The sequence below is a fragment of the Artemia franciscana genome, chromosome 19 (assembly GCF_032884065.1).
Source record: "Artemia franciscana chromosome 19, ASM3288406v1, whole genome shotgun sequence".
In the NCBI taxonomy this organism is placed as follows: Eukaryota; Metazoa; Arthropoda; class Branchiopoda; order Anostraca; family Artemiidae; genus Artemia; species Artemia franciscana.
The window spans coordinates 31284245-31297002 of NC_088881.1; the positions used below are offsets into that span (position 1 = coordinate 31284245).

At 31.9% G+C, this 12758-nt stretch overlaps 1 protein-coding gene across 1 annotated transcript in view; it reads left to right on the forward strand.

The window, feature by feature from the left end:
* Positions 1–12758, forward strand: part of LOC136039557 (AP-3 complex subunit delta-1-like) — a 206770-nt gene that overhangs the window by 10430 nt on the left and 183582 nt on the right. Inside the window, exons 2-3 of the mRNA XM_065723397.1 lie at positions 2479–2574; positions 10766–10894. Coding sequence (XP_065579469.1) covers positions 2479–2574; positions 10766–10894 — 225 coding nt within the window. The remainder of the gene's footprint in view (positions 1–2478; positions 2575–10765; positions 10895–12758) is intronic.

Here is a 12758-nt window from a genome sequence, read left to right on the forward strand (position 1 = left end):
GTTGAGGATATAAAAGACAAAAACAAGTGAAGTAATGTTTAAATAGATCAAATATAAGAGGAAATTCACATTCCAAGCGTTTTCAGCAAAACGCTTGGAATGTGGGTTTCCTCTTATATTTGATCTATTTAAACATTACTTCACTATTCCTATGAAGTCTGCGTCTTGTGAAAGACCTTTTTTTGCCTTTGATGGTTGAAGACTTATTGCTCCAACACCACAGGGCAAGAAAGATTATCTTCACTTGCACTGTTGGCAATTGAAAGACGATTACAGTTTTTGTAACAAGTCTGTGTGTATTGTAGGTTTATTTTATGTGTCCATTTGTCTAATCTTGAAATATCATAAGATTCGTGTACCCAATTGTTTAGTTTGGAACGGGGTCAGTGGCGTGACTGTAAGCTTAGCCAGAGTTGACCCAGCTCTAAATGGGTACCTGGAGAAATCTTGGGAAGGTAAACAGGAAGGGTGTGCGAAAGCACAGGATGGTTCACCCCCAACCCCCCATTGCACTTCCTGGCTGAAGGGCCAAGAAAGGGAGATCAACACCGCCGGTAGGGACTGTAAAGTCTAATGCCGTATCCTTTTTATTTATTTTTTATAAGATTCGTGTTACAATATAATGTTAGACTTGGAATTATATGTAAAGAAGCTTGGAATTATCCTGTATTTTTGCTTTATTTGGCCCACTTATTTGAATGCTATTTATTAATATAAAACAGCGAACCCGCTATCAAATCAAATTAATAAAAAGTAATAAATAATATTTCAATTAATACCGCATAGTAAAAGTTTAGCACAGCAAATTTAATCTTAGAGTCAAAATCTGTTCAAAATTGAACGCAACTGGATAGAACAATGCACAGAACTGTTAGAAGGGTGCTTGGTTCAACTATAAGCTAGAGCATCCTGTGCTGGAATGGGAGGCTGGAGAAGTGGAGAAGGATAGTTCTGCAATATTAGTTGTTAAGCCTGCTGAAAAAAGCCAAATGTCTATGACATTCACCCTAGTCAACGCAAAAGCTTTTTTTTAAACTATACTACTGTCACCTGCAGCAACTTTTTGCTGAGAATTTTAGCAAAAGCTTGATCACCAGTACTTAATTTTATGTTTATTTAATGTGTGTTTATTATTTATTATGCATTGTGTAATATTTTAAATTTAACCTAGTAGCGTCTTTGGTAAATGGTAACTCTTCTTTAGTAGCGGTCTAATAGTAATTACTATTGAATTACTATTCAATAGTAACTGAATGGCAATTCTTGCCCCCCCCTCCAATAAAAAGGCTAGCGCTACGTCCATGAACACCAAGGAGTTTAACATGTTTCACTAGCATTTCAGGTGGAATAGGGTCTAGGAAAATGGGAGTGGAATTCAAGAATTTTAAGAAATTTATCATCATTATATTTGATTTTGCGGAATATAGTTTTATATGTACATTCTTAGCTTCATCCAAAACATGGATTTTGATTTCAGGGAGGTCTCTTTTGATGTTTCTATGACATACTTCAAGGATCGAAAAATCATTTACATATTAACATATTTCAGCGAATCCCTTACCAATTTCATTAATAATTACTAGATATTAGAGTGGTCCCAAAAAGATTCCTTGAATAATTCAACAAGATTAACATAATTCAATAAGTAGAGGGAGACTCAGAGATAATATTTTTGAATTTTACAACTTGGGATCTATTTTAGAGAAATAATATAACAAAATTTACTCATTGTTGACAAGGCCAGCCTACGCTTTACGTTTTTGGCACAGCTTTATGGTTTAGGGCTTTAGGAATATTTTTATTATGAATAGACTACTATTATTATCAATATTAATATGAGATTTTCACGTGTTATATTAACTTGTTATTTATTGCTTACTATACATCGCACACTATTGTTTATTCCATTATTGTCAATGTTTCATGATTTTTTTATGTGTATGACCAGTAATTTTTTTCTCTCATTTTGATTTTATTCTTTATCATCGAGGATAGCCTAAGGGCATTATATATTCTCTAGAAAAATTATTCTGGATTTCTTTTTTTAATGGATTTTAAAATAAGAGCGGGTAAGGGCATAAAGACTATCAAAATAAGGCATTTTTCATTTTTTTATGCCCCTCTAAGCCACATTTAGGAATATGATTTTTAAGGAGAAAATATGACTGATTTTTAGGGAAAAGTCAAGAGAATTTGTAAATAGAGAAATTTGAAAAAAAGGGAGAGATACAATAAGCAAAACCTCTTCTTGTGTGCCTGGCTTCATTTTATCATGTCCTTCTAAGCCACCTTAATGCATATCCCTTTTTAGGGAAAATATCCCTAACTTTTGATGAAAGTGATAAACAGTATCTATAATTATATTTGAAATTTGAAAGAACGGTAGAGAAAAGGGATAGGCAAATTTACTCAAAACGTGTCTTGTTTTATACAAGCCACATATCCCTACAAGCCACATTATTGCATACCCTTTTTCAGGGAAAATACATAACTGCCTGCATTGAAGAGATTAAGCAGGAGCTTAGACAAGATAATCTGTCAGTGAAATGCAATGCAGTTTCAAAATTGGCCCATGTAAGTATTTAATGTATTTGTTTTTATGTACTGTTTTATTTTATATACTCATACAGTATTTTCCAGTAATTTGTATGTACTATATAGTATTTTATACACTTATTATTTAATGTATGAACCGAGTCATTTTTGTGCAATGAAAAGATATATATATATATATATATATATATATATATATATATATATATATATAATATATACATATATATTATATATATATATATATATATATATATATATATATATATATATATATATATATATATATATACATATATATATTATATAATATATATATATATATATATATATATATATATATATATATATATATATATATATGTATATATATATAATATATATATATAATGAAACGGTATTATATTTCACCAGGTCGCAGAAAATTGAAACTTACAAATGCATTCATTGACCAATTTCTACTGAATTGACTTGCTTTTATATATATATATATATATATATATATATATATATATATATATATATATTTCACCAGGTCGCAGAAAATTGAAACTTACAAATGCATTCATTGACCAGTTTCTACTGAATTGACTTGCTTTGATTCTCTTGAAATATTGTGGAACAAAAGATGCTTTTATAAAATGATAATAAACTCTCTGATTTAATATTTGTTTTTAGTTTCTTGTTTTTATTTTAAGTCTCTGTAGTAATGTCATGGTTTGAATTTTTGGGCTAGGGGTGGTGCAGAGGTGGTCTTAGGGGCAGGGGCACTTGCCCGGGCCCACAAACTTTAGGGGTGCAAAATTTCAAATAAATAATCCGACATTTACGAAAATGCTAAGAAACTCTTTGGTTTATTATTTATTTATAGTTTTATTAGTAATGTGGTGGTTTAAAGTTTTTGGGTTAGGGATGGTGCAAAGGCGGTTTTAGGGATGGGGCAGAGGGGCTCTTGCTTCGGGTGCGGAAATTTAGGAGTGCAAGGTCTTAGATAAATAAAATAACATTTACAATGATTTGTAATTTTTTTTAATTGCAGAGGGGCTCTTACTTCGGGTGCAAAAATTTAGGAGCGCAAGGTTTTAGATAAATAATTTAACATTTACAATGATTTTGCAATTTTTTAACTGCAGAGGGGCTCTTACTTCGGGTGCAGAAATTTAGGAGCGCAAGATTTTAGATAAATAATTTAACCTTTACAATGATTTTGCAATTTTTTAAGTTCAATTTCTACTAAAATAAAGTAGAGGGCGCTGTTGGCATAAGTATTAGCAAATTGAATTCGAAATTTTCATGTTTCCCATATCTTTCCCCGTATAAAGTAAAAAAAAAAATTCAGCAAATAAATGAATATATCTAATAAATGTAAATAGTGTTAAAATTTGGGTTTGAAAATTTTTGGGAGATGGGGAGGGTTCGCTAATCAAGACTTCTCCCTGGACGAAAGAGAGATTAGAACTGCCACTGGGGTTGTACAGTGGAGTTTCTACTGCTGATTAAGTTTTATGTAGACAAGTTCTATTTTTTGTCGACTGATTCAGATTTTGAAAAGCTTTTTTGGTCTGAAATTTAAATTTCAAAATGTCTTCTTTGGTAGTAGGTCAAAAGGTATAGCCAATTACCAAATTAGCCATACTGAATGACGACTTCAAATTGTTGATAAAGAGAAAGGGGGTAGAGTAATTCAAGGCTATCTTGTAGTATGAATTGTTTTCTAAACTATACATTATAACAACGAATTTGTTCTTCATTAAATTCTGAAAAACTTGTTTCATTCATTTTTGTATTGTTGTATTTTTGTTATTAACCCCCGGCCCACAAGGGCTGTTATTGTTAATAAATGTCATACCATATAATTGCTTTCTTGCAAGATCGGTCAGACGATTTTGTTGCTTTTTTGTTTTTGAATTTTCGCTGCGGCTTCTGCCATCTACTAGCCTACCTTGAAAATATTTGAAAAATTACGTAAAATATTATAAGATCTCGTGTCAACAAAAATATTTTTACCGCTGTAATTTGCGGTGAAATTTGCACAAATATATAAATTTAGCAGTTTTCCTGAAACGGGCCATACTATTTTTTTTCAGTTTATTTTTTCAGAACAAGTAAAAAAAATTGTCTGAAAATTACGTTTACACTGAAATCTAATATAGAACTGAAAGAAATAGAGTTCTTATAAATCAAACGAAGTAATTAAAATATTGTATGTTAAATATATTGTATGTGAACATTTGTATAATATACTGTATATATATATATATATATATATATATACTAGCTGTTGGGGTGGCGCTTCGCGCCACCCCAACACCTAGTTGGTGGGGGCGCTTCGCGCCCCCCCCAAGCCCCCCCGCGCGCGTAAGTCGTTACGCGCCATAATAGTTACGCGCCATTGTAGTTGTGTCCCTATGTCCCACCTGTGAATATAGATATATATATATATATATGGTTTTAACTACGTAAAACTTGCGAATATACAACATTCTTTGCTGTCCCATTGTCTTTGCATATAAATAGATTGTCAGGTTATCCCCCTGTTTCCCCCGGTGTCCCCGTTGTAGTTGTGTCCCTGTGTCCCGGTCGTCATTTATATTCCCTGTGTCCCGGGTCCCGGTCATCATTTGTATCCCGGTGTCCCGGTCTGTATATACATTCGTTTTTTAGTTTTGTTTTTCTCCTTTATTTTTTTCCTTTTTTTTTCTTTTTTAGCTTATTTAGATTTTTAGATTTTTTAGTTTTTTTTATTAGTTTTTAGTTTTTATTTCTTTTTAGTTTTTTTGTCCCGGTCGTCATTTATATCCCCCTGTTTCCCCCGGTGTCCCCGTTGTAGTTGTGTCCCTGTGTCCCGGTCGTTATTTATATTCCCTGTGTCCCGGTCGTCATTTGTATCCCGGTGTACCGGTCTGTATATACATTCGTTTTTTAGTTTTGTTTTTCTCCTTTATTTTTTTCCTTTTTTTTTCTTTTTTAGTTTATTTAGATTTTTAGATTTTTTAGCTTTTTATTAGTTTTTGGTTTTTTTTTCTTTTTAGTTTTTTTGTAGTTTTTACCTTCTTTTTAGTTTTGTTAATTTTTTTTTTTACTTGTGTCCTGGTCGTCATTTATACTCCCTGTGTCCCGGTGCTTTGTTGATTGCTAATCGAACATTCCTTTTGTCCTGGTCGCTTTCTCTTTGAGTGTCGTCATTTATTTTTTTCTTTTTTAGTTCTTTTAGTTTTTACCTTTTTTAGTTTTTTTTTAGTTTTTAGTTTTTTTAGTTTTTTACCTTTTTTTAGTTTTTTTAGTTTTTTAGCTTTTTTATTTTTTTTATTAGTTTTTAGTTTTTTTGTAGTTTTTGCCTTTTTTTTAGTTTTTTGTCCTGGTCGCTTTCTCTTTGAGTGTCGTCATTTATTAGTTTTTTCCTTTTTTTTTTTAGTTTTTTTATTGGTTTTTACCTTTATTTTAGCTTATTTTTCAGTTTTTTCCTTTTTTTAGTTTTTTTTTATTTTTTATTTTTTTTAGTTTTTCACCTTTTTTTAGTTTTTTTAGTTTTTTTAGTTTTTTAGCTTTTTTACTTTTTTATTAGTTTTTAGTTTTTTTTTGTAGTTTTTGCCTTTTTTTAGTTTTTTCAGTTTTTTTTTTAGTTTTTTATTGGTTTTTACCTTTATAGTTTTTTTAGTTTTTTAGCTTTTTTATTTTTTTTATTAGTTTTTAGTTTTTTTTTGTAGTTTTTGCCTTTTTTTAGTTTTTTCAGTTTTGACGTCACCTAATCCAGTTTTTTCAGGTGACGTCACCTGACACATCCATCCACACATCCATCCACACATCCACAGACAGACAACTTATTTTTATATATATAGATATATATATATATATATACTAGCTGTTGGGGTGGCGCTTCGCGCCACCCCAACACCTAGTTGGTGGGGGGGCGCTTCGCGCCCCCCCCAAGCCCCCCCGCGCGCGTAAGTCGTTACGCGCCATAATAGTTACGCGCCATTGTAGTTGTGTCCCTATGGTCCCACCTGTGAATATAGATATATATATATATATATGGTTTTAACTACGTAAAACTTGCGATATACAACATTCTTTGCTGTCCCATTGTCTTTGCATATAAATAGATTGTCAGGTTATCCCCCTGTTTCCCCCGGTGTCCCCGTTGTAGTTGTGTCCCTGTGTCCCGGTCGTCATTTATATTCCCTGTGTCCCGCGTCCCGGTCATCATTTGTATCCCGGTGTCCCGGTCTGTATATACATTCGTTTTTTAGTTTTGTTTTTCTCCTTTATTTTTTTCCTTTTTTTTTCTTTTTTAGCTTATTTAGATTTTTAGATTTTTTAGTTTTTTTTATTAGTTTTTAGTTTTTATTTCTTTTTAGTTTTTTTGTCCCGGTCGTCATTTATATCCCCCTGTTTCCCCCGGTGTCCCCGTTGTAGTTGTGTCCCTGTGTCCCGGTCGTTATTTATATTCCCTGTGTCCCGGTCGTCATTTGTATCCCGGTGTACCGGTCTGTATATACATTCGTTTTTAGTTTTGTTTTTCTCCTTTATTTTTTTCCTTTTTTTTTCTTTTTTAGTTTATTTAGATTTTTAGATTTTTTAGTTTTTTTATTAGTTTTTAGTTTTTTTTTCTTTTTAGTTTTTTTGTAGTTTTTACCTTCTTTTTAGTTTTGTTAATTTTTTTTTTTACTTGTGTCCTGGTCGTCATTTATACTCCCTGTGTCCCGGTGCTTTGTTGATTGCTAATCGAACATTCCTTTTGTCCTGGTCGCTTTCTCTTTGAGTGTCGTCATTTATTTTTTTCTTTTTTAGTTCTTTTAGTTTTTACCTTTTTTAGTTTTTTTTTAGTTTTTAGTTTTTTTAGTTTTTTACCTTTTTTTAGTTTTTTTAGTTTTTTAGCTTTTTTATTTTTTTTATTAGTTTTTAGTTTTTTTGTAGTTTTTGCCTTTTTTTTTAGTTTTTTGTCCTGGTCGCTTTCTCTTTGAGTGTCGTCATTTATTAGTTTTTTCCTTTTTTTTTTAGTTTTTTATTGGTTTTTACCTTTATTTTAGCTTATTTTTCAGTTTTTCCTTTTTTTTAGTTTTTTTTTATTTTTTATTTTTTTTAGTTTTTTACCTTTTTTTAGTTTTTTTAGTTTTTTTAGTTTTTTAGCTTTTTTACTTTTTTTATTAGTTTTTAGTTTTTTTTTGTAGTTTTTGCCTTTTTTTAGTTTTTTCAGTTTTTTTTTTAGTTTTTTATTGGTTTTTACCTTTATAGTTTTTTTAGTTTTTTAGCTTTTTTATTTTTTTTATTAGTTTTTAGTTTTTTTTTGTAGTTTTTGCCTTTTTTTAGTTTTTTCAGTTTTGACGTCACCTAATCCAGTTTTTTTCAGGTGACGTCACCTGACACATCCATCCACACATCCATCCACACATCCACAGACAGACAACTTATTTTTATATATATAGATAGATATATATATATATACTAGCTGTTGGGGTGGCGCTTCGCGCCACCCCAACACCTAGTTGGTGGGGGCGCTTCGCGCCCCCCCCAAGCCCCCCCGCGCGCGTAAGTCGTTACGCGCCATAATAGTTACGCGCCATTGTAGTTGTGTCCCTATGTCCCACCTGTGAATATAGATATATATATATATATATATGGTTTTAACTACGTAAAACTTGCGAATATACAACATTCTTTGCTGTCCCATTGTCTTTGCATATAAATAGATTGTCAGGTTATCCCCCTGTTTCCCCCGGTGTCCCCGTTGTAGTTGTGTCCCTGTGTCCCGGTCGTCATTTATATTCCCTGTGTCCCGCGTCCCGGTCATCATTTGTATCCCGGTGTCCCGGTCTGTATATACATTCGTTTTTTAGTTTTGTTTTTCTCCTTTATTTTTTTCCTTTTTTTTTCTTTTTTAGCTTATTTAGATTTTTAGATTTTTTAGTTTTTTTTATTAGTTTTTAGTTTTTATTTCTTTTTAGTTTTTTTGTCCCGGTCGTCATTTATATCCCCCTGTTTCCCCCGGTGTCCCCGTTGTAGTTGTGTCCCTGTGTCCCGGTCGTTATTTATATTCCCTGTGTCCCGGTCGTCATTTGTATCCCGGTGTACCGGTCTGTATATACATTCGTTTTTTAGTTTGTTTTTCTCCTTTATTTTTTTCCTTTTTTTTTCTTTTTTAGTTTATTTAGATTTTTAGATTTTTTAGTTTTTTTATTAGTTTTTAGTTTTTTTTTTCTTTTTAGTTTTTTTGTAGTTTTTACCTTCTTTTTAGTTTTGTTAATTTTTTTTTTTACTTGTGTCCTGGTCGTCATTTATACTCCCTGTGTCCCGGTGCTTTGTTGATTGCTAATCGAACATTCCTTTTGTCCTGGTCGCTTTCTCTTTGAGTGTCGTCATTTATTTTTTTCTTTTTTAGTTCTTTTAGTTTTTACCTTTTTTAGTTTTTTTTTAGTTTTTAGTTTTTTTAGTTTTTTACCGTTTTTTAGTTTTTTAGCTTTTTTATTTTTTTTATTAGTTTTTAGTTTTTTTGTAGTTTTTGCCTTTTTTTTTAGTTTTTTGTCCTGGTCGCTTTCTCTTTGAGTGTCGTCATTTATTAGGTTTTTCCTTTTTTTTTTAGTTTTTTATTGGTTTTTACCTTTATTTTAGCTTATTTTTCAGTTTTTTCCTTTTTTTTAGTTTTTTTTTATTTTTTATTTTTTTTAGTTTTTTACCTTTTTTTAGTTTTTTTAGTTTTTTTAGTTTTTTAGCTTTTTTACTTTTTTATTAGTTTTTAGTTTTTTTTTTGTAGTTTTTGCCTTTTTTTAGTTTTTTCAGTTTTTTTTTTAGTTTTTTATTGGTTTTTACCTTTATAGTTTTTTTAGTTTTTTAGCTTTTTTATTTTTTTTATTAGTTTTTAGTTTTTTTTTGTAGTTTTTGCCTTTTTTTAGTTTTTTCAGTTTTGACGTCACCTAATCCAGTTTTTTCAGGTGACGTCACCTGACACATCCATCCACACATCCATCCACACATCCACAGACAGACAACTTATTTTTATATATATAGATATATAGATATATATAGATATATATATATATTGTATATATATATATAATATTGTATATATAATATATTGTATAGTATAATATATAATAATATATTGTATAATAAAATATTGTATGTGAATAATTATAATATTGTTCAGAGAAGGAGTTATGCACCAAAATTTCTAAATCGGTGTTAGCATTATTAATCCATAGAATTTGGTTGTAATAATTCAAAAGAAATAATGTTAGACTCCTAAAAATTAGACACAAAATCCTCCCTTCAAAGTAAGCAAGTTGTTTCAATTGACATCTTATTTAATCCTCTGGATATTTAAATATTCCAGATTTTTTTTCTCTAATACATCTTGAACCTACTTTCAAACATAATTTAGTGCACTGTACACCAAATGAACACATGAATCAAGATGACACAAATGAAGCCACGTGACGCCACTACCTACTGTAATTTGTTCTCGTCTATATGCCGAAACACATAAATGAAACTGCGTAACATAGCTATCTACTATAATTTGTCCTTGTCTAAATATTTAGGTACATACGAAAACAAATGCATAACTAAAGCCACATAACACAAAACTTACCTACTATAATTTCTTTTTGTCGAACACAAACAACTGATTTTATCAAACAACGGATGCACAAACTGAATACACAAACAACTGATTTTATCAAACAACGGATGCACAAACTGAATACACAAACAACTGATTTTATCAAACAACGGATGCACAAACTGAATACACAACTGATTTAACTTTTAGACAAAACTCGAAACTGAAACAAAATTTGAAACTCGAACAACTTTCCACAACTTATCATTAGAAATAATGGCTTTCATAGTGAGAACCTGTTGTTTGCTGAATTTTTTTCGTTTCCAGGGGCTGTTTTTCAGAAGAGGAAGAATGACTGTTGACTATTTAAGGACACTATTTGAAGTCAAAGGGGTGAAAGACTATATGGTAGTCCATATACCCTTATGCGAATTTTGGAACTGGAACTGTTCCCACTAAGACATTCAATATTTTTGGTATCAGGAATTCTATAACTCTTTTTTGGACAATCTTTTTGTGGTTATTGTTTTGGCTGCTGAATGGCTCGTCTAATCTTGAATTTAATATCCAAAATCGGGTAGTTTCAACATTTTCATAATGTGTTTTCAAAATAACCAATGGGCAAGTTTAATCAATTGATTTGTTTTTTTTCAGCTTCAAATGCTTGGGTATGACATCAGCTGGGCAGGGTTCAATATCATAGAAGTGATGAGTTCATCAAAGTTCACTCACAAAAGGATTGGATACTTTGCTGCGTCCCAGAGCTTTCATCAAGACACTGAGGTATGTTGAATTTGAATTACTTTTACTGAAAGAATCTGATTATTAGGTGTTAACGACATATTTTCAAGACAGTAGTGAGCCATCAATATCAATCTGTTGGTGGTGCTACATATCTTGTCAGTAATAAAACAAGAAGATTTGTCAGTTCCTGTTTGATAAAAATAGCAGCACATCGTCACAGCCATCAATATCAATCTGTTGGTGGTGCTACATATCTTGTCAGTAATAAAACAAGAAGATTTGTCAGTTCCTGTTTGATAAAAATAGCAGCACATCGTCAAACGATTGATGGTGCTATTGCTATTTACCTATTGGTGCTGGTGCTACTGATGGTGATGGTCCCATCAATAAGCAAGAGGATTTGTAAATTCCTGTTTGATAAGACTAGTAGTCCATCATCAAACTGTTGATGGTGCTGGTGCTACTGATGGTGCCACTAATAAAGCAAGAAGATTTATCAGTTTCTGTGTGATAAGACTGGTGGTACATCTTGACACTATTGATGGTGGTATTTGCCTGATAGTGCTTGTGCTAGTGATGGTGCCATTAAGAAAACAAGAAGATTTGTCAGTTTTTCTATGATAAGACTATTATCAAACTGATGATGGCGCTGTTTATTTGATGGTGATGCTGCTAATGATGGTGATGGTACCATCAATAAGCAAGAGGATTTGTCAATTCCTGTTTGATAAGACTAGTAGTCCATCATCAAACTGTTGATGGTGCTGGTGCTACTGATGGTGCCACTAATAAAGCAAGAAGATTTATCAGTTTCTGTATGATAAGACTGGTAGTACATCATGACACTATTGATGGTGGTATTTGCCTGATAGTGCTTGTGCTAGTGATGGTGCCATTAAGAAAACAAGAAGATTTGTCAGTTTTTCTATGATAAGACTATTATCAAACTGATGATGGTGCTGTTTACTTGATGGTGATGGTGCTAATGATGGTGATAATACCATTAATAAAGCAAGAAGACTTGTCAGTTTCTGTTTTATAAGATTAGTAGTGCATCGTTCAAGCCGTTGATGGTGCTTTTTTACCTGATGGTGCCGGTGCTATTCACCTGATGATGCTTTTGCTAGCGATGGTGAAGATGCCAGGATAGTGAGTTTGCCAGTTTCTGTTTTATAAGACTAGTAGTACATCAGCAAACTGTTGACGATGTTATTTACCTGATGATGCTGGTGCTAGCAACGGTGATGGTGCCATTGATAAAGTAGGAAGATTTCTCAGTTTCTGCTTAATAAGATTAGTAGTACATTACCAAAGTGTTATTGGTGCTGGTGCTAATGATGGCGATGTTGCTGATAATGAATCAAGAAGATTCACCAACTTATCCATCTGTCAAGACTAGTAGCTTATCGTCAAGCAGTTGACGGTGCCATGTACCTCTCCATATAATGAGATCCTATGCTGTCATCCCATTTCCTCCCCAGAAATGTCTTCTAATACCTTTTCTCAAATTGTTTCTAAGGAGCATTAATACTGATAGTTTCTTATAGCCCATAAAAATAATTTTATTTTGTCTTTTTTTCTTCTTTCTAAGCTTAATAAGGAGCACTTTTTATATGGTATATCAGTGTCGATCAAATCTTACACTTGGTGGGGTAATACTCCTCTGAGATTTATCTAAGAGGTCCTTCCCTGCCTCCTTGGGCTTCTGCAAAATTTGATAAATAATGGCCTAGATACTCTTCCTCCTGGAAAAATGCACTGATCCCCACTACAAGGGTTGGACCTATTTGTACCTATACATCACAGTGATTTTGGATAGGTTTGAAGCTAACAAGAGTTTTGATGGGTATGTACCCATCTCTGAGGCCATCTGTGGCTCTCAAAGGCTTAGACTCTTGTGATT